The sequence below is a fragment of the Danio rerio genome, chromosome 6 (assembly GCF_052040795.2).
Source record: "Danio rerio strain M-AB ecotype USA chromosome 6, GRCz13ab, whole genome shotgun sequence".
Classification (NCBI taxonomy): Eukaryota; Metazoa; Chordata; class Actinopteri; order Cypriniformes; family Danionidae; genus Danio; species Danio rerio.
In genome coordinates this window covers 60,392,501-60,412,500 of record NC_141026.1, presented here as the reverse complement: position 1 = coordinate 60,412,500, position 20,000 = coordinate 60,392,501, and the positions used below count along the sequence as shown (strand labels likewise).

At 41.9% G+C, this 20,000-nt stretch overlaps 3 protein-coding genes across 10 annotated transcripts in view; 1 reads left to right on the top strand and 2 right to left on the bottom strand.

The window, feature by feature from the left end:
• The window catches only part of kcnq2b (potassium voltage-gated channel, KQT-like subfamily, member 2b), an 81,950-nt gene extending 73,444 nt beyond the window's left edge, over positions 1-8,506 (bottom strand). For all 6 annotated transcript variants that reach the window (XM_087258170.1, XM_087258173.1, XM_087258172.1 and 3 more), the window contains exon 1: positions 8,125-8,506. In XM_087258170.1, the coding sequence (XP_087114296.1) occupies positions 8,125-8,420 (296 nt within the window). In that variant the 5' untranslated portion in view covers positions 8,421-8,506. The remainder of the gene's footprint in view (positions 1-8,124) is intronic.
• The window catches only part of LOC147843705 (uncharacterized), a 999,056-nt gene that overhangs the window by 540,394 nt on the left and 438,662 nt on the right, over positions 1-20,000 (top strand). The gene's annotated exons all lie outside the window — the stretch shown is intronic.
• Positions 1-20,000, bottom strand: part of ralgapb (Ral GTPase activating protein non-catalytic subunit beta) — a 471,588-nt gene that overhangs the window by 336,701 nt on the left and 114,887 nt on the right. The gene's annotated exons all lie outside the window — the stretch shown is intronic.

Here is a 20,000-nt window from a genome sequence, read left to right as displayed (position 1 = left end):
TTTTATAAGCATGCTAGGACAGTGTGTCTGTGTGTGGGGGAGGCTTTATTAGTATGTTAGGGCAGTGTATGTATGTGTGTGTGTTTTATGACCATGTTAGAGCAGAGTGTGTGTGTGTGTGTGTGATTGATGTGATTCTCAGGGTTGTGTGTTTTATGAGCATGTTAGGGCTGTGTGTGTGTGTGTGTGTGTGTGTGTGTGTGTGTGTGTTGCAGCACTAAAGCAGTCCTGCTGCTGTTCTACACTCTATACACTACTACTATACTACTATACACTCACTTTTTGAGCAGAGCTTTGTGTTATTGATGTTTTTTTTAACACTGAAGGCCGTTCTGCTGAGTGTGTGTGTGTGTGTGTGTGTGTGTGTGTGTGTGTGTGTGTATGTGCGTGCGACTTTAATATAAATGATGAATGTTTTTATTCACCAAACAGAAAAGCAGACATTACTGAGTCTCAATTGAATCTCTCACACACACAGATACACAAACACATGGGCTCATACACGCAAACACATGTGCACACGCAGACACATACACAAACACACAATGCATGCACACACATACACACACACACATGTATGAATACACACACGTGCTCGCCCAAATGTACAAACACACACACAAACACATGGAGACAAACATGTACACACACATATACATGCACACATATGCACACACACACATATATGAACACACACACATGCATGCCCAAATGTGTACAAACACACACACACACACACACACACACACACACACAAAAACATGAGCACGCACGCACACACACACAGACACACATGTACACACGCAGACACGTGCACACACAGACACATACACACACACATATGCACACACACACATGCAAGCACAGACACATACACAAACACACAATGCATGCACACACATACACACACACATGTATGAATACACACACATGCTTGCCCAAATGTACAAACACACACACAAACACATGGAGACAAACATGTACACACACATATACATGCACACATATGCACACACACACATATATGAACACACACACATGCATGCCCAAATGTGTACAAACACACACACACACACACACACACACACACACACAAAAACATGAGCACGCACGCACACACACACAGACACACATGTACACACGCAGACACGTGCACACAGACACATACACACACACATATGCACACACACACATGCAAGCACAGACACATACACAAACACACAATGCATGCACACACATACACACTCACATGTATGAATACACACACGTGCTTGCTTAAATGTACAAACACACACACAAACACATGGAGACAAACATGTACACACACATATACATGCACACATATGCACACACACACATATATGAACACACACACATGCATGCCCAAATGTGTACAAACACACACACACACACACACACACACAAAAACATAAGAACGCACGCACACACACACAGACACACATGTACACACACAGACACTTGCACACACAGACACATACACACACACACATATGCATACACACACATGCAAGCACAGACACATACACAAACACACAATGCATGCACACACATACACACACTCACATGTATGAATACACACACGTGCTTGCTTAAATGTACAAACACACACACAAACACATGGAGACAAACATGTACACACACATATACATGCACACATATGCACACACACACATATATAAACACACACATGCATGCCCAAATGTGTACAAACACACACACACACACACAAAAAACATGAGCACGCACGCACACACACACAGACACACATGTACACACGCAGACACGTGCACACACAGACACATACACACACACATATGCACACACACACATGCAAGCACACATATGAATACACACACATGTATGCCTAAATGTACACACACACACACACACACACACAGAGCTGCAGATTTCTCAGTATGAGCAGCTAATGGAGCTCTATTTCCTTCCTCTCTGATGTGCTGCGGTCTCTTGATCTGCTTTCCTCGTCATCATCAGTGATTGAGCCGCGCGCTCGTTGCTCAATGTTATCACAGGATCTGGAGTAAATCTGCTTGCATGAGTTGGAGTCCATTCAGGATCTGTTCGTTCAGGATGCCTCCGGGCTTCCTCAAGAGCCTTAAACAGCAGCGGTCTTACACAGCAGATGCCCTTCCAGCTGCAACCCAGTACCGGGAAACACCCATACACTCACATTCACACACTCATACACTAAGGCCTATTTAGTTGATCAATTCCCCTATAGCGCATGTGTTTGGACTGTGGAGGAAACCGGAGCACTCAGAGGAAACCCACGCCAACACGGGGAGAACATGCAAACTCCACACAGAAACGCCAACTGATCCAACTGAGGCTCGAACCAGAGACCTTCTTGCTGTGAGGCCACAGTGCTAACCACCGTCTTTCTGAAATCCTCCACTATTTTGTGTTTTTGCTGCGTGTGTGTCTGAACGAGTTTCAAACACGCTGGGAGCAAACACACACACGTCAGCAGAAACCGCCACACACAGCAGACAGTTTGGAAATCAGAGAGGATGAGTGTAATGAATGAATAAATACATAAACGGATACATATATATATATATATATATATATATATATATATATATATATATATATATATATATAAATATTTTCCATTGTGATGAATATATATATATATATATATATATATATATATATATATATATATATATATATATATATATATATTCATCACAATGGAAAATATTTTTTTATATAATATTTATTAGTGATGCATGCAATAATTACAGAATACACCCCCCTAAAAAAAAAAAAAAAAAAACTGAAAGAATAGCAATCACTGAATTTTAAAATCACTTTTAACAATTGCAAAAAGAGACTGAAAGGGCAAAGGGCAACCGACTCTGACCAAACTGCAGAAAACCAAGGCCAGACTTCAGATCCGCCTCCTAAAGGTTGCGCTCAGTCAAGCTGCTCTCTCCACATCAGATGAGGAGGTCTGAAACTGTTGTGGAGTTTTTAACATCAAGTCTTTTGTTATTCAATACATCTATATTTGAAACTTGTTATAAATATCCCCAATGTACAGTATTTGTGTTGTAGGTCTCAGATTGGCGGACTGCTGGAAGAGAATGGGGTGGGGTTTTTAGTTTCTTTAAATGTCTGTGTTTTCACTTTAAGTAGAAATAAAGTTATATTGACTCCACACTGGCTATTCTACTTGTTGCTCTTTACATATCTAGAGTTCTACATTGTGAATTCCTCTCCTGTTTGAGCACTGGTTATCCAGATTTAGTGATCCTGAAAAGTTCCTATCGGGATCAGATTGATCCAATCCGATGTTGCTTTGAAAAACTGGCTCAAAAAGTAAGCTGGATTACGTGATCACGGATCGCAAAAGCAGAATTACTAAATCTGGATCAATTTTACCCGAATTAAACCTTTTGAAAAACCGGGCCCTGGTGTTAATGTCAAGCCCTGATTACAGTTTATAATTATGTGCATAATTAAATTTAACCTTACCTAACAATTCCAAGTTACAATGTTTTTTTAGTAAAGTTGTAAAATCAACTTGTCACTTTAAGGCTAATGGGTTTCACTTATGTCATTCATTCATTTTGCTTCGGCTTAGTCCATTTATTTATCAGGGGTCGCCACAGTGGAATGAACCGCCAACTATTCCAGCATATATTTTACACAGCGGCCTTTCCAGCTGCAACCCAGTACTGGGAAACACCCACACACACTCATTCACACACATACACTACGGACAATAAAGCTAATCAATTCTATTCAAATGACTCTAAACTCTTAGTGATTTCAGAAGAGTCAGATCAACAATCCTGCCATGTGAAGCTCTTTCCCACAACCCTGAACCTCAACACAGTCCTCCATAATGACGTTCTTATAGGGCAGATGTGGTTTTAAAATGAATTATTAATATCATTTAAACTGCTTCAATCAATCTTCACTTAATAAACAATGAGAAAGGCATGAAAAGCAAACAGCAGTGCAGCAAACGACATCCCTCATTCTTCAGGATTGCTGTAAATAATTAAACATCCACCATCAGATGAGCTCCGGACAAGCACAACAGTGAAATCTTTACAAGCTTCGGATGTGCTTTAGATTGGGTTTCTTTAGTCTGTAACAAGACGCTTCAGCCTCTGAGCATGACATCTGAGCATGCAAAGATTCTCTGGGTTAATAACAACTATTAATAACACAACACAAGCTTTCAGAGTGATCCAATAAAGCAGCAGATCCTCAAACAGAGGCGGGTTGTGTTGCTTAACAAGTGTGTGAAACACAGAACAGAAGCAGAGGAGATGCTGACTCCAGTGCTCAACAATCCTTATAGAAACTAAACAGAATTCATGAAGAAGCTGAGAGACAATGATTCATTTCAGCATGACGGAGATCTCTGCATGCTAAACTCAACTAATGGCATCTCAGTTTCAAGTAATCTTGAAATGATGCAACAACAAGACGTCAAAGGGAAAATGCATGATCAAATGAGTCCTGTGAGTCAAAATAACCCAAACACACAACTACTCAGTGCAATATAACAACCCAACGTTGGGTCAAATATAGGGTCAAACCTAAAATAAATGGATTTTTAAAAAAATAAAATATTAAATGACACTTTTCAATCTAACAGTTGGGTTTGTGCATATTTGACCCAACATTGGGACGCAACAACCCAGCATTTTGATCACCATGAGGCTCACAATTTAAATGCAACTATTCACTATTATGCAACTATTATATCAGTGATATAATAAAAGGACAGTCACATCGCCACTCTACTAGAACAATCCTCACATTCTGTGAACACACTTGAAAAATGCTGTTAAGTTGCATTTAAAATGTGAGCCTCATGATGATCAAAATACTGGGTTGTTGCGTCCCAATGTTGGATTAAATATGGACAAACCCAATATATATATATATTTTTTTATTTTAAATAAAATAATAAAATAAAAAAAAAATTATATATATATATATATATATATATATATATATATATATATATATATATATATATATATATATATATATATATACAGTATATATATATATATATATATATATATATATATATATATATATATATGACCTTCTTGCTGTGAGGCGACAGTGCAAACCACTGTGCCACAGCATCGCCCACAATTGGGTTCATTATTTTAAAATTATTTTTAAATGATAAATTTTTAACCCAATTACTGTTGGGTTTGTCCCTATTTGACCCAATATTTGATGTTGGTTATGATAACCCAGCATGTTTTAGAGTGTGTTAAACTCTTTCCACTGAAGCTCAGTGTTGATCCCTGAGTGTGTTTGTGCAGAAATGACTCCACCATGAACATCTCCTGTCAGACTCAAACTCTTAAATTCAGTCTACACTTCTCAATCCAGCGGTTGCATTTCTCCATATTTGACTCACCCTTGGGTCAAGCATTTTCCCACTGTGTTCAGCTCTTTTTACTGAAGCTCAACATTTGAAATGCAACTATTAAAACATTAACTCAACCTCTGTAGAGTGATCTAATACAGTATCAGGAGGACAGTCTCATCATCACTCTACTAGAACAACCCTGGCTCTCTCTAAACACATGCTGGGTTGTTTTAACCCAATGTTGGGTCATTTAGTGACCAACCCAACATTGATTTTTTGTTAAGTAAGATTGACATTTCAATTCACCCAACCAAATTGAAATCTCAATTTTATTAAACAAAAAAATCAATGTTGGGTTGGTCACTAAATGACCCAACATTGGGTTAAAACAACCCATTAGTTTAAAACAACCCAGCATTGTGTTCACAGTGTGTCGTGATTGTTTTTATGTGATGATGTGACTGTCGATCTGTTTATGACAGATCACAAGATTAATTTTCAGTTATATTTAATGCACACTTTTCAACCCAATGGTTGTATTTGTTCATATCTGACCCAATCTTGTGTTAAAACAACCCAGCATTTTTCAAGTGCATGTTCAACGCGGAAGCTCAACATTATAAAAGCAGATAACCCACTAAAACAAGCCAAATGAAGCCATCACGTGTCATTTATAGACAAACCCAACATTGGGTTAATTTTATAATCAATCTCAATTATGATTTTTAACCCAACACTGGGTTATTATGATAACCCAGCATGTTTTAGAGTGTGTTAAACTCTTTCCACTGCAGCTCAGCGTTGATCTCTGAGTGTGTTTGTGCAGAAATGACTCCACCATGAATATCTCCTGTCAGACTCAAACTCTTAAATTCAGTCTACGCTTCTCAATCCAGCGGTTGCATTTCTCCATATTTGACTCACCCTTGGGTCAAGCATTTTCCCACTGTGTTCAGCTCTTTTCACTGAAGCTCAACAATTGAAATGCAACTATTAAAACAATAACTCAACCTCTGTAGAGTGATCTAATACAGTATCAGGAGGACAGTCTCGTCATCACTCTTCTAGAACAACCCTGGCTCTCTCTAAACACATGCTGGGTTGTTTTAACCCAATGTTGGGTCATTTAGTGACCAACCCAACATTGATTTTTTTGTTAAGTAAGATTGACATTTCAATTCACCCAACCAAATTGAAATTTCAATTTTACTGAACAAAAAAATCAATGTTGGGTTGGTCACTAAATGACCCAACATTAGTTTAAAACAACCCATTAGTTTAAAACAACCCAGCATTGTGTTCACAGTCTGTCGTGATTGTTTTTATGTGATGATGTGACTGTCCTTCTGTTTATTACAGATCACAAGATTAATTTTCAGTTATATTTAATGCACACTTTTCAACCCAACGGTTGTATTTGTTCATATCTGACCCAATCTTGTGTTAAAACAACCCAGCATTTTTCAAGTGCATGTCCAACGCGGAAGCTCGACATTTTAAAAGCAGATAGCCCACTAAAACAAGCCAAATGAAGCCATCACGTGTCATTTATAGACAAACCCAACATTGGGTTAATTTTATAATCAATCTAAATGATGCTTTTTTAACCCAACACTGGGTTATTATGATACGCCAGCATGTTTTAGAGTGTGTTAAACTCTTTCCACTGAGGCTCAGTGTTGATTCCTGAGTGTGTTTGTGCAGAAATGACTCCACCATGAACATCTCCTGTCAGACTCAAACTCTTAAATTCAGTCTACACTTCTCAATCCAGCGGTTGCATTTCTCCATATTTGACTCACCCTTGGGTCAAGCATTTTCCCACTATATTCAGCTCTTTTCACTGAAGCTCAACAATTGAAATGCAACTATTAAAACAATAACTCAACCTCTGTAGAGTGATCTAATACAGTATCAGGAGGACAGTCTCGTCATCACTCTACTAGAACCACCCTGCCTCTCTCTAAACACATGCTGGGTTGTTTTAACCCAATGTTGGGTCATTTAGTGACCAACCCAACATTGATTTTTTGTTAAGTAAGATTAACATTTCAATTCACCCAACCAAATTGAAATTTCAATTTTACTAAACAAAAAAATCAATGTTGGGTTGGTCACTAAATGACCCAACATTAGTTTAAAACAACCCATTAGTTTAAAACAACCCAGCATTGTGTTCACAGTCTGTCGTGATTGTTTTTATGTGATGATGTGACTGTCCTTCTGTTTATGACAGATCACAAGATTAATTTTCAGTTATATTTAATGCACACTTTTCAACCCAATGGTTGTATTTGTTTATATCTGACCCAATCTTGTGTTAAAACAACCCAGCATTTTTCAAGTGCATGTCCAACACAGAAGCTCAACATTATAAAAGCAGATAGCCCACTAAAACAAGCCAAATGAAGCCATCACGTGTCATTTATGGACAAACCCAACATTGGGTTAATTTTATAATCAATCTCAATTATGATTTTCAACCCAACACTGGGTTATTATGATACGCCAGCATGTCTCAGAGTGTGTGTTCAACATGACGCTCGTTTCACTGAAGCTCAGCATTGATCTCTGAGTGTGTTTGTGCAGGGATGTCTCCAGCATGAGCGCATCTCCTTCAGACTCAAACCCTCAGCTGTAAACATGTTGTGTGTGTGTGTGTGTGTCAGCACAGCAGCTCTTTGTTGTGAAGCTCCAGCAGGAGAGCGCAGTGTTTTACTCACACGTAAGCGTGGTAGATGAACGCCCATCCGCGCGGTCTCTCCAGCACATTGTAGAGGAAATTCTGCAGGCGTCGGTAAAACGCGTTGCGCTTGGGCGGCCGCTTGCCGGAGATGCTGGAGCGCTGTTTGCTGAGGATGCTGCCGCGCTTCGACGCCTCGGCTCCCGCGATCAGCAGCGCTCCGTCCCGGCTGCACTCCGGCGCGCCCGCCTCCACACCCACGAAGCCCACCTTCAGCTTCTTCTCGGCCTGCGGGGCGGCGGGAAACACGCCGCCGTTGCGGGATTTCTGCACCATCCCGGAGGCGCAGCCGTCATGGAGATCCGCTGGTGCTGATGCTGGTGCTGCGGCTCTCCCGCCCTACAGCAGGTGCGAGCATCACTGAGAGAGGGAGAGAGAAAGAGAGAGAGAGAAGGTGCGCGCGGAAGAACCACAAGCCAATAGCGACACGAAGACGATCTGCAGCCTCACACACACACACACACACACACACACACAGCGCGCACACTCGCACTCTCTCTCGACTCTCCCTGGAGAACTTGTTCTGGTATTGAGATGAAAACAAGAGCTGTAATAAGATCGGAACACCATATTAAACAAGGATTAGGATTAGTAAGAATATATTTACCTTAATTATGTGAATTAGTTTATATATATATATATATAATTATACAACAGTTCTGTCTGGTTCTCAAATCTGATTGGCTGATAGCCGTGCGATATTCTGCGATATCAGAACTCCTACAGCCTCTTTACCCTTTGTGTATTACTCCGCCCACATACAGCCAGCAAAAAGCAGACACTACAGATCTACAGTTTAAAAGATTCAAGCTCAGCTGTTTACCTGTCAGCTTATGATTTGAATCCGGAAGAAAGTAGTTCCTCATACAAGAGGGTTTTTGAGACTCTCCATGTTCGATTTTGTTTTTATAGACATTTTTCTTGGATCGCAAATTTACCCATGATGCTTTTGCGTGTATGCGCAAGGAGAATGCTAAGAACTTCCGGTCGGCAGCTGATGCGTGTAAACAGTCACATTTGGACAGCTTTGAAACGCTAGTTTTAATTTATTTTAACCTGCTTTTATCCCAACCCAAGCTCATTCTGGAAACGTAGCCCCGCGGACGTTTCTGGAGACCGCGATTTACGTGGCCGGAGGTACGTAAAGGCCGCGATTGGTTTTTTTCGAGCGAACGCTGCGGGGCGGTGTGGCGCCGTTCCGCCCCTCCTCTTCGCGCTCGCCGGCTGACGCGGTCGAAATCGAAGACGAGGGCTTTTGCTTTTTTTTTTTTCGAACCGGTGGCTTATCGCTCGAGAATGGCGCGGGCGCGAACGCCGCACGCTCCCGAGAGGCGCCCGCCAGAGACGCGAAAAAGCGCGCACAGCGGCCTCTCGCGGATCCGCGAAAACAAAAAAATGCTCGAATACGTACCTCCCGGGACGTAAATCGCAGTCCGCAGATACGTCCGCGGGGCTACGTTTCCAGAATGAGCCCGGGTTGTTTTATCCTCTTTGAACTAATACTGTTGTCCATCAGCAGCATCTCCTGGACTGATCATTTAAAGAAATGCGATCTAATAGGATGGAAAACAGCTGCTGTGAGGCGTTTTCCCCTCGCTGTCAGACGGCATCTTCTGCAGTTTAGATGAAGCCTTGTCATCGCTAAAGTCAACATTTTCTCTTTATTTCAAATATATAACCAGCCCAAACACATGTAGTTCACCAAAATGTTTGACACACACACGTAGCCTGTACTGTGCCACTGACACACTGATTTAATAACTGTTACAAAGTGAAAATAGGCTAGTGTCATTTCCAAATGACAGAAAAACACAAACCGTGGTGAAAACAACACACCAAATAAAACACAAACGGCTCGAGATTAGAATGAACAGCAAATCAGCCAGCAGAGCATCAATAACAGACTTTTATTGCTCATTTTTGTAAATTGCACGACTTTCATACCTGTTAAGTTTCATGCCAGTACTCTGGTTTGCTCTCTCTCTCGCTCTCTCTCTCTCTCTCTCTCTCTCTCTCTCTCTCTGTGTGTCTGTGTGTGTTAAAGAGCTGCTGTGCTAACAGCTGACAGGCCGGGAACGCACACACACACACTGTATTTCTGACGGCAGACACATGAACTAGGAGAACGTTTTTCTCGTATTTCTGACGCGCTTGAACCACACGTGACAGATTATAACGGCTTTAACAGACACATTTCTAAGTTGTGTGTCACAAAAACACTCTGTTATCCATTAAAAACGTTATTGAAACCCATTTTCGGAGCGCAAATTACCAGTTGTACACGCTGTGCACGGAAGTTTTTAGCATTCTACCAGAAGACGCTGGTCGCTAGGCGCCCACCATGCAGCAGCCATGAAAAAGGTCTATATACACAATTATGCCGTCAAACTGTTGTCTAAACACAATATCACACTCGTAGCAGTGCGATATGGCTGTATATCGGCACTGGTGGAGGCACTAAGGCACCCAACATGTGGCCTACTGCCAACGCACGCCACCCACCAGTGCCGATATACAGCCATATCGCACTGCTATGAGTGTGATATTGCTCATATATATATATATATATATATATATATATATATATATATATATATATATATATATATATATATTAGGGATGTAACGGTATTGTAAATACCGTCATACCGCAATATTAAATTTTTTCGATATTACCGAAGTCGCATGACTCGGTAAAACTATAGGTCTTCAGAGAAAATTTGCTCAGGCGAATGAAGCGAACGGGAGGTAGCTGAAACTTCATTTCCCATCAGCCCCGGAGTGGCCATAATCCTTTGCGGTCTGTTGTCGCTACAGATCCAGTAATGCGGAAATGGAGTGTGCTGCTAGTAGCGGAGATGAAAAAAAGATGGAAATGATCGAACCTAAAGCAGTGTTGTCGCCGCGCGCGTGCTGAATAGCGGTGCTGTCGCGCGCGTTCTGATCAGCTGTTGTGGCGCGCGTATTGTAAAGCGCCGAGGCGGGGTTGAGCGCGCATACTCAAGAGAGGTGTTGTCGGGCGCCTACTGAAGGGCTGGACTGGACGGAGGTTGTGTCGCGTCGCGGGGGCACTTTTGATCGTTTTGGAAGGGCATTTTCTATCCAAGACTAAAAAGGGCATGTGCACTGCACAGGTTGAGCCCTATGTGTGCACGTGCCTGCAAGTTGGGGAATACGACTAATAACAGTCATGGGGACTGCAGAAACACAGCACACTGTTCAGATTGATGCAGACATTGACTTGTACCGCAAAGAGACCTCTATCTCACTCATGGTTTGTCCTCTCAAGTGGGGGAAAGACAATGCACAACGTTACCCACTGCTGTCAACATGGGCCAAGTCATATCTCTCTTGTCCCAGAAACCTCAGTCCCAAATGAGAGGGGTTTTTTCTGTTGCAGGGGACATTGTAAATAACCCAGAGATACCAGCTTTTACCAGATTATATTTATATGATAATTTTTCTTTAAACCCATCTCTATCTAAGTGAGTGATTAAATGTTAAATGTGATGAGTTTTCAACAATACTAAATTGAAACTTTATTTTTTTACATGGTTTAATAATTTTTTTGTTATTAAAATTGAAGTTCCTGTTTCAAAGCTAACAGATAGATGGCTAATTTGTATGTCATTGACACTTTTGGCACTTTTTTGGAGTATTTTCAAAAGTTTTTTTTTTCCTGTAAATGATTCAATAAATACCGTACCGTGACATTCATACCGAGGTATTACCGTACCGTGAAATTCTGATACCGTTACATCCCTAATATATATATATATATATGTGTGTGTATGTGTGTGTGTGTGTGTGTGGAGAAGGAGAACCTTTCTTGACTCACTCCTCCAAAACACCCCAAAATGCTCAATAATATTTAGTTCTGGAGACTGTGCAGGCCATGGGAGATGAACTTCACTCTCATGTTCATCAAACCACTGTGTCTCCAGTCCTGCTGTGTGTATTGGTGCATTATCATCCTGACACATGCCACGGCCTTCAGTTTGAACTATTGGGTCACATGGTCCTCCAGAATGGTTGGGTAGTCCTTGGAAATGACCCAGCACCTATCTAGCACCTGTATTAGGTCTTGGGAATGCCATGATGTTGCTCTCAAACCATCACTGATCTGGTCTTCTGATTTGGGGCTTCTCCACACAGTAACTCTCCTGGATGAGGGAAAGACAGTGAAGGTGGACTCATCAGAGAACAATACATGTTTTACATTGTCCACAAGATCTGCACTGCTGGTGTAACCCCGCCGGTCCTCCGAGCTGGTATCGAATTGGCGACCTTTCCCATGGGAGTCGGTTGCACTAACAAGGAGGCTAAAGACCATGGCCCCTAGCATCTGTCGCTAGAGCACCTTTAGAGGTCAGAGAAGTGAGGTTTACCTGCACAGCACTTACTAGCTGGCCTCCGCTACACTGGCACTGTTGACAACGTTTGGCATCGGAACAAGTAAGCAGAGGTTCCAGCAGTCGGCCATGTATAGTGACCTTGTGGAGCTCCAGACCAACAGTTCTGCTGGAAACAGGAGAGTTGCGCAGTGAGTCGGGCAGCTGTGGCTTGATGTTATCAGCTGGACTTCACTTTCAGACAGCTTCCTCTCGAGTCCACAGTTCCTCCTGTTGGATGTGGTTCTTCTTCTTGGTGGTTTGCTGACATTACTCTGGATATCGCAGCTCTTGATCATCACACACACTTTGTCACGACCCGGCTCAAAGGCGATGACAAAATTAAAGGGAGGACCTACACCAGATGGTTTGGTACCAAACGTATTTATTTAAACATTAAAGAATAATAAAGAGCTCACTTTAGGTAAGCCAAAATCAAAGATTAACCAAAGCTAAAAGAAATAAAACAAAACAAACAGGAGCAAAAGCACGGCTCCCTCCAAGCAAACACTGCTGGCTTTTATAGAGGCCAAATCAGGTGTTCTCAATTGCGCAGATGATTCTCTGTCCTTCCCGCTTTAGCTGATTAGTGGGTTGGTCTAAGAGACTAGTCACACACTTGCTGTCTCGCTCACAGATGCAGACCAATAATCTGTCCTCTTTTGAAGTTCGATATGTCCCCATAATGTTGAGTGCACTTGAAGCTAACCTGTGCTGTTACTCTGTTAATGAAACCTGCACACTGCTCTTACTGATGGAATCAGTGGCGGATTTAGATATGAGCAATATGGGCGATCACCCAGGGCGGCATCGTGCTTTGAGGCAAAATGGGGAGATGGTGACAGGGAGAAAAAATCAACAAGCCAGAATCAACAACAAAGCCAGATTAGCATTAGCTGAATTACACTGGGGAAAGACTCATATTTGGAGACATGTCCTGTGCTCTGATGGAGCTAAGATTGAACTGTTTGGTCATAATGAGCAGTGTTACATTTGGAGGACAAAGGGGAAAGCGCACAAGCCTAGCAACACCATCCCAACTGTGCAGTATGGGGGCGGCAGCATCATGTTGTGGGGCTGTTTTGCTGCAGGAGGGACTGGTCCACTTCACAGCATAGATGGCATCATGAAGACAGAACATTATGGAGAAATACTGAAGCAACATCTCAAGACATCAGCCAGGACATTACAACTTGGCCACAAATGGGTCTTCCAAACACACCATGACCCTAAGCACACTGCCAAATGAGTTCAAATGTGCTTTAAGCACAACAGAGTGAATGTTTTGGAGTGGCCATCACAAAGCCCTGATCTCAATCCTATAGAAAATGTGTGGGCAGAGAGGGTTCTCTCCTGGGACAGCATGCCAAAGCTGCTATCATTATCAAGCAATATCTAAGTGTGAACTCTTGAAAATAAAGTGCATTAACGCAGCATACACACACATGCTGTCATGAGGTGCAGTCGCAGGCAGGTCTCTGTCAGCAGGAGCTGTTTTTAGCTGTGTGGATGTGAAAAGAGCAAAGAGTTCAGGCTGATTCACCTGATTTAAAAGCCTTCCATCACACAGACAGCAGGAGGAGCATCAGCGAGGTCTCTCTCTGTGTGTGTGTTTCTCCTGGGACTCTGAGCTGCTCCAGACCCGACTAATCAAATCTCGAGTGATCTCAGACACATTGAGCAAACATCACACCTACCAGAGGCCAGAACACAGAGTGAGGATGAGCACAGTGCTCCAACACACACATAAACATGCACACAGTGTTACCCAATGTTGGTATTGGTGGTTTATGAGGACTTTCCATAAGCCTAATGTAAAAACACTTACACACCCTGAAGCAGACTGAAGGCTAGTCGCTCGTATGCCCTTTCTATCAGTGCTTTAAAGATTGTTCTGCCTTTTTTTTTATAAACGATGTTGCTCAAAATGTAGAAACAGACACAAAATTATATTTTTAATAACTTCATAAACAACTGGACTTAATAAACACACTTAATATAAAAATTAGACTCAGGGTGCTTTCACACCTACACTTTTGTTTCGGAACGTGTCTCGTTTGCCCAGTTAGCGCGGTTCGTTTGGCATATGTGAACAGGGCAATCGCGCTCTGTTCCGCGCCAAAGTAATCGCTCCGAGATCGCTTGAATGAGGTGGTCTCGGCTCGATTGAAACGAACCCTGGAGCGGTTCGATTGCAGTGAGAAAGTGATCTGATCCGAGCGCGGTTATATCACAGTGTTTTATGGATATGTAATAGGCTTATATGAAGAGAGAATTATGAGTAGGGCGGGAAGTTTCGCGAGTCTCCGGATGCCCGCAAACGAGTGATAATCTCCCGGTAATCTTGCGTCTCCCTCCCGGTTCTCAAATAGGCATCGTCGCGCACCCTTCTCACCCCTCCCCACCGCATCTCTCCTCAGACACGTCGTGCGCACCCTGTCAATCACCACCAAACCACCACCTCTCCTGACAGCTGAGCGGGACACTGCAAAATAAACCCTGACACTCTGACCAAGGAGAGGTTACTCACACGTGACTTGTTTTAGCTCTTTTGGTCCGATTAGAAACTTTGCCGTGTGAAAAGCAAAGAGCAACAATGTAACGATTGTAATCTCGGTTTCAGAATAACTGAATCGATTCACAGGTGTGAACGCACACTTAATTATTTGATGATAATGTTTTCAAGGCAAATTTTCCCAAAAACCAGCCTGATCTCACGAGAAAACGTAAGTATTTTACGTTTTGTCTGTTTAGTTGCTAATTTGTACAAATTTGTACGAGTTCAGTCGTACGAAATTGTACGATTTTGAAAAGGAGGCGTGGCACCTAACCCCACCCCTAAACCCAACCGTCATTGGGGGATCAGCAAATCGTACTAAATTGTACAAATTAGATTGTACGAATTAGCCACTAAATCCAAAAGTTACGAATTGCCGTGAGATTGTGTTGCAAAAACACATCCAAACATAATTCTTTAGGGATAACTAGATGTCATTTGCGTTATTATTATATATTATATCTTATTATATATCCAAACCCATTTCATTAAAGCTTTTGGGTAACACTTTAGAATAATGCTCCCTTAGTTATTGTTAGTTACTAACATTAAGTATAAATAATCTTGAGCAGCATTTATTAATCATAGATCAACATTTATTAATGCATTATTAATATCCAAAGTGCTTGTTAACATTAGTTAATGCACATGAACTAACACTATTTACCTTAACTTAAACCTATTGTGTGTCCACAATCATATTGGGGTGATATAAAGACAATAAGTCACGTTTTAAATTTCCTGACATTAAAAAAGGATCTAAATCCCAGTGTTTTTGAGGCCCACCGCAACGTGACGTAGTGCAGTTTTCCCCGCCCACCAAATTGATTGACAGCACCCATGTCCAGTGCTCAATTTGTGATTTGCGCAGCCTGATCTCACGAGAAAACGTAAGTATTTTACGTTTTGCCAGTTTAGTGGCTAATTCGTACGAATTTGTACGAATTCAGTCATACGAAATGGTACGATTTTAAAAAGGAGGCGTGGCACCTGACCCCACCCCTAACCCCAACCGTCATTGGGGGATCAGCAAATCGTACTAAAATGTACGAATTAGATCGTACGAATTCATACGAATTAGCCACTAAATGAAAAAGTTGCGAATTGCCATGAGATTGTGTTGGATTTGCGAGGTCCTGGAACAGATCGGGGTAACGGATTCGGCATGTTACCCCGAAGATGTAGAGGTGCTGAGCATGTAAGTAGAGAGCTGTGGAGGTGGAGGGGATAGTTGCGGATGAAAGTGAAGAGGGGTGGGGAGACTGTTATATCTTCTAACCGTAAGGGCTTATTATACGGTTCTGTCGCCATCTTGTGGATAGAAAACGTCAACCATCAAAGACGATCTCTCTCAGAAAATGTAAATAATTTAAAATAGGCACTATTCTTGCAAATAAACTGCATAGTTACAATCTAAACAACTACATTCTCCACTAAAAAAAGCCTCAAAGGTGCATTTTGTTGTCCAACAGCATTAATATTTGTCAGACTGTAGTGTCTGCTTGTTAGTGGCTGTACGTGGGCGGAGTAATACACAAAGGGTAAAGAGGCTGTGCGAGCATTTGCTATCAGCCAATCAGATTCGAGAACCGAACCAGTGGCGCAGTAGTGCTGTCACCTCACAGCAAGAAGGTCACTGGGTCGCTGGCGTTTTTGTGTGGAGTTTGCATGTTCTCCCTGCGTTCATGTGGGTTTTTTCCGGGTGCTCCAGTTTCCCCCACAGTCCAAAGACATGCGGTACAGGTGAATTGGGTAGGCTAAGTTGTCCATAGTGTATGAGTGTGTGTGTGGACGTTACCCAGAGATAGGTTGCGGCTGGAAGGGCATCCGCTGCGTAAAAACTTGCTGGATAAGTTGGCGGTTCATTCCGCTGTGGCGACCCCGGATTAATAAAAGGACTAAGCAGATGAGAAAATGAATGAATGAATAAATATATATATATCATATAACATTATAAAATAAATAATCTGATGGGTATTTTGAGCTGAAACTTTACAGACACATTCTAGAGACACCAAAGCCTTACACCTTGTAAAAGGGGTAAATTAGGTGCCCTTCAACTAATGTTAATGAATAAGAATTCAGTAATACATGTATTACTAAATGTTTGTTCATATCAAAAACATAATTATAATAAATCAATGATAATACATAACTAATGCACCACTGTTTTAAAGTGTTACCGCTAGTTTTTATTAAATAATTTCCTCGCGAAAATTTCCTCGCATTTGTAGAGTCACCCATGCAGTTTCCACATCACATCAGAGAGTTGCAGAATGATCATCATATGAGAAATAGACACACAATACACAGAAAACCCTCCTAGGTGATCCAGTAATGTGTTGTGGGTCAAACAGAGCTGAACATCAGAGTTAAATCAGGTAATGTATTACTGCTGGACTCAGCGAGAGTGGATTCGTCATTTCATCCTATATCTACCAGCATCTCCAGACATTCATCTCAGTCACGAACTCCAAAACACTCAGCTTTCAACATCCAATCTAACACACACACACACATTCACACACCAGTGTTTCCCTCCTTCACACCGATAATTCACAGCAGTTCTCTGAGAATGAAAAGACAAACACTGTATAAATGCTGGCTTCCACAGGGTTGATTTGTGTTGGGACAACATGAAGGAATTAAGTTGATCTCCTTAGTTTTTACACATTAAGTGGACTGAACATAAAACAATTAAGTTGTCCACCCCCAGAAATCAAGAATGCTAGCTCATTTACGCTAAGCAGTTTGAACAAACAGAAAAAAATCAGTGTATACTCACCGGCCACTTTATTAGGTACACCGTACTAGTACTGGGTTGGATCCCTTTTGCCTTCAGAATCTTGCCTTAATACTTCGTGACGGATTCAACAAGCTGCTGGAAATATTCCTCAGAGATTTTGCTCCATATTGACATGATAGCATCACACAGTTGCTGCAGATTTGTCGGCTGCACATCCATGATGCTGATCTCCTGTTCCACCACATCCTAAAGGTGCTCTATTGGGTTGAGCTCTGGTGACTGTGGAGGCCATTTGAGTACAGTGAACTCATCGTCATGTTCACCAGTCTGAGATGATTGAGCTTTATGACATGGTGCGTTATCCTGCTGGAAGTAGCCATCAGAAGATGGAGACACTGTGCTCATAAAGGGATGGACATGGTCAGCAGCAATACTCAGGTAGGCTGTGGCGTTGATGCTCAATTGGTACTAATGAGCCCAAAGTGTGCCAAGAAGGCAGGATGATCCATGCTTTCATGTTGTTGATGCCAAATTCTGAGCCGAGCATCTGAATGTGACAGCAGAAATGGAGACTCATCAGAGCAGGCGACGTTTCTCCAATCTTCTATTCACCAGTTTTGGTGAGTCTGTGTGAATTGTAGCCTCAGTTTCCTGTTCTTAGCTGACAGGAGCGGCACCCGGTGTGGTCTTCTGCTGCTGTAGCCCATCCGCCTCAAGGTTGGCCGTGTTGTGTGTTCAGAGATGCTCTTCTGCAGAGCTCGGTTGTAACGAGTGCTTATTTGAGTTACTGTTGCCTTTCTATCAGCTGGAATCAGTCTGGCCATTCTCCTCTGACCTCAACAAGAAGGCATTTGCGCCCACAGAACTGCTGCTCACTGGATATTTCCTCTGTGTCACACCTTTCTCTGTAAATGCTAAATATGGCCGGTGAGTGAATGTTTAATCCTATTTTGATTCCAGCGACTCCAAAATTAGCAACAACACCAGTTGCAGCCGGAAGTTAATAAGAATTATTTATATTACTTAACAAATTTCCCAATAAATTGTATTTTATTAACGTCTACCCCTACCCCAACCCTAAACCCAACCTGTAAAAATATGACTTATTGTTATACAGTGTCACAAAAGTGATGTGCGTATCCGCAGCTGTATCCTATCGAGAACACCCCAAATAAACACTGATTTTAGTTTCCATGACAACAATAAGCCTTTCGTTAAACACACAGTAGAGATGAAAGAAAGCACAACATCAATCATAAAAGATAAAAGGAGCACACACACACACACACACACACACACACACACACACACACACACACACACACACACACACACACTGCTGAGCGCTGAAAAGGAGAGTGATTTCAGTTATGTTGTAATAAGTGTTCGTTTTCTTCACAATAGTCAGACTGATGATTCATGTAGGAGAACAGAAACAGGGACTTGACATGAGAGAGACTGACTATTATAAACAGAAGGACTGACCGTGTTTCTGTTGTGCTTAATAGCAGAATATTGAGAGATATTTGTTGAGAAATTGTTATAACTCTTCTTGAAGGTCAAGTTTACACACAATAAGATTATTCTGCCTCTGGAAAAGCTCAGATGATGATGTCAAGGTTTTGGAGGTTTCTGATTGGCTAATTGACAACATTTGAGTTAATGTGAGGCACAACTGTAGAATAGTGTTGAAGGAAAAGCTCAAACACACTGCTTCCTTGTGTGACAACATGAGAAAATCAACAAGCCAGAATCAACAACAAAGCCAGATTACCATTAGCTGAATTACACTGGGGAAAGACTCATGTTTGGAGACATGTGCTGTGCTCTGATGGAGCTGAGATTGAACTGTTTGGCCATAATGAGCAGTGTTACATTTGGAGGACAAAGGGGAAAGCGCACAAGCCTAGCAACACCATCCCAACTGTGCAGTATGGGGGCGGCAGCATCATGTTGTGGGGCTGTTTTGCTGCAGGAGGGACTGGTCCACTTCACAGCATAGATGGCATCATGAAGACAGAACATTATGGAGAAATACTGAAGCAACATCTCAAGACATCAGCCAGGACATTACAACTTGGCCACAAATGGCTCTTCCAAACACACCATGACCCTAAGCACACTGCCAAATGAGTTCAAATGTGCTTTAAGGACAACAGAGT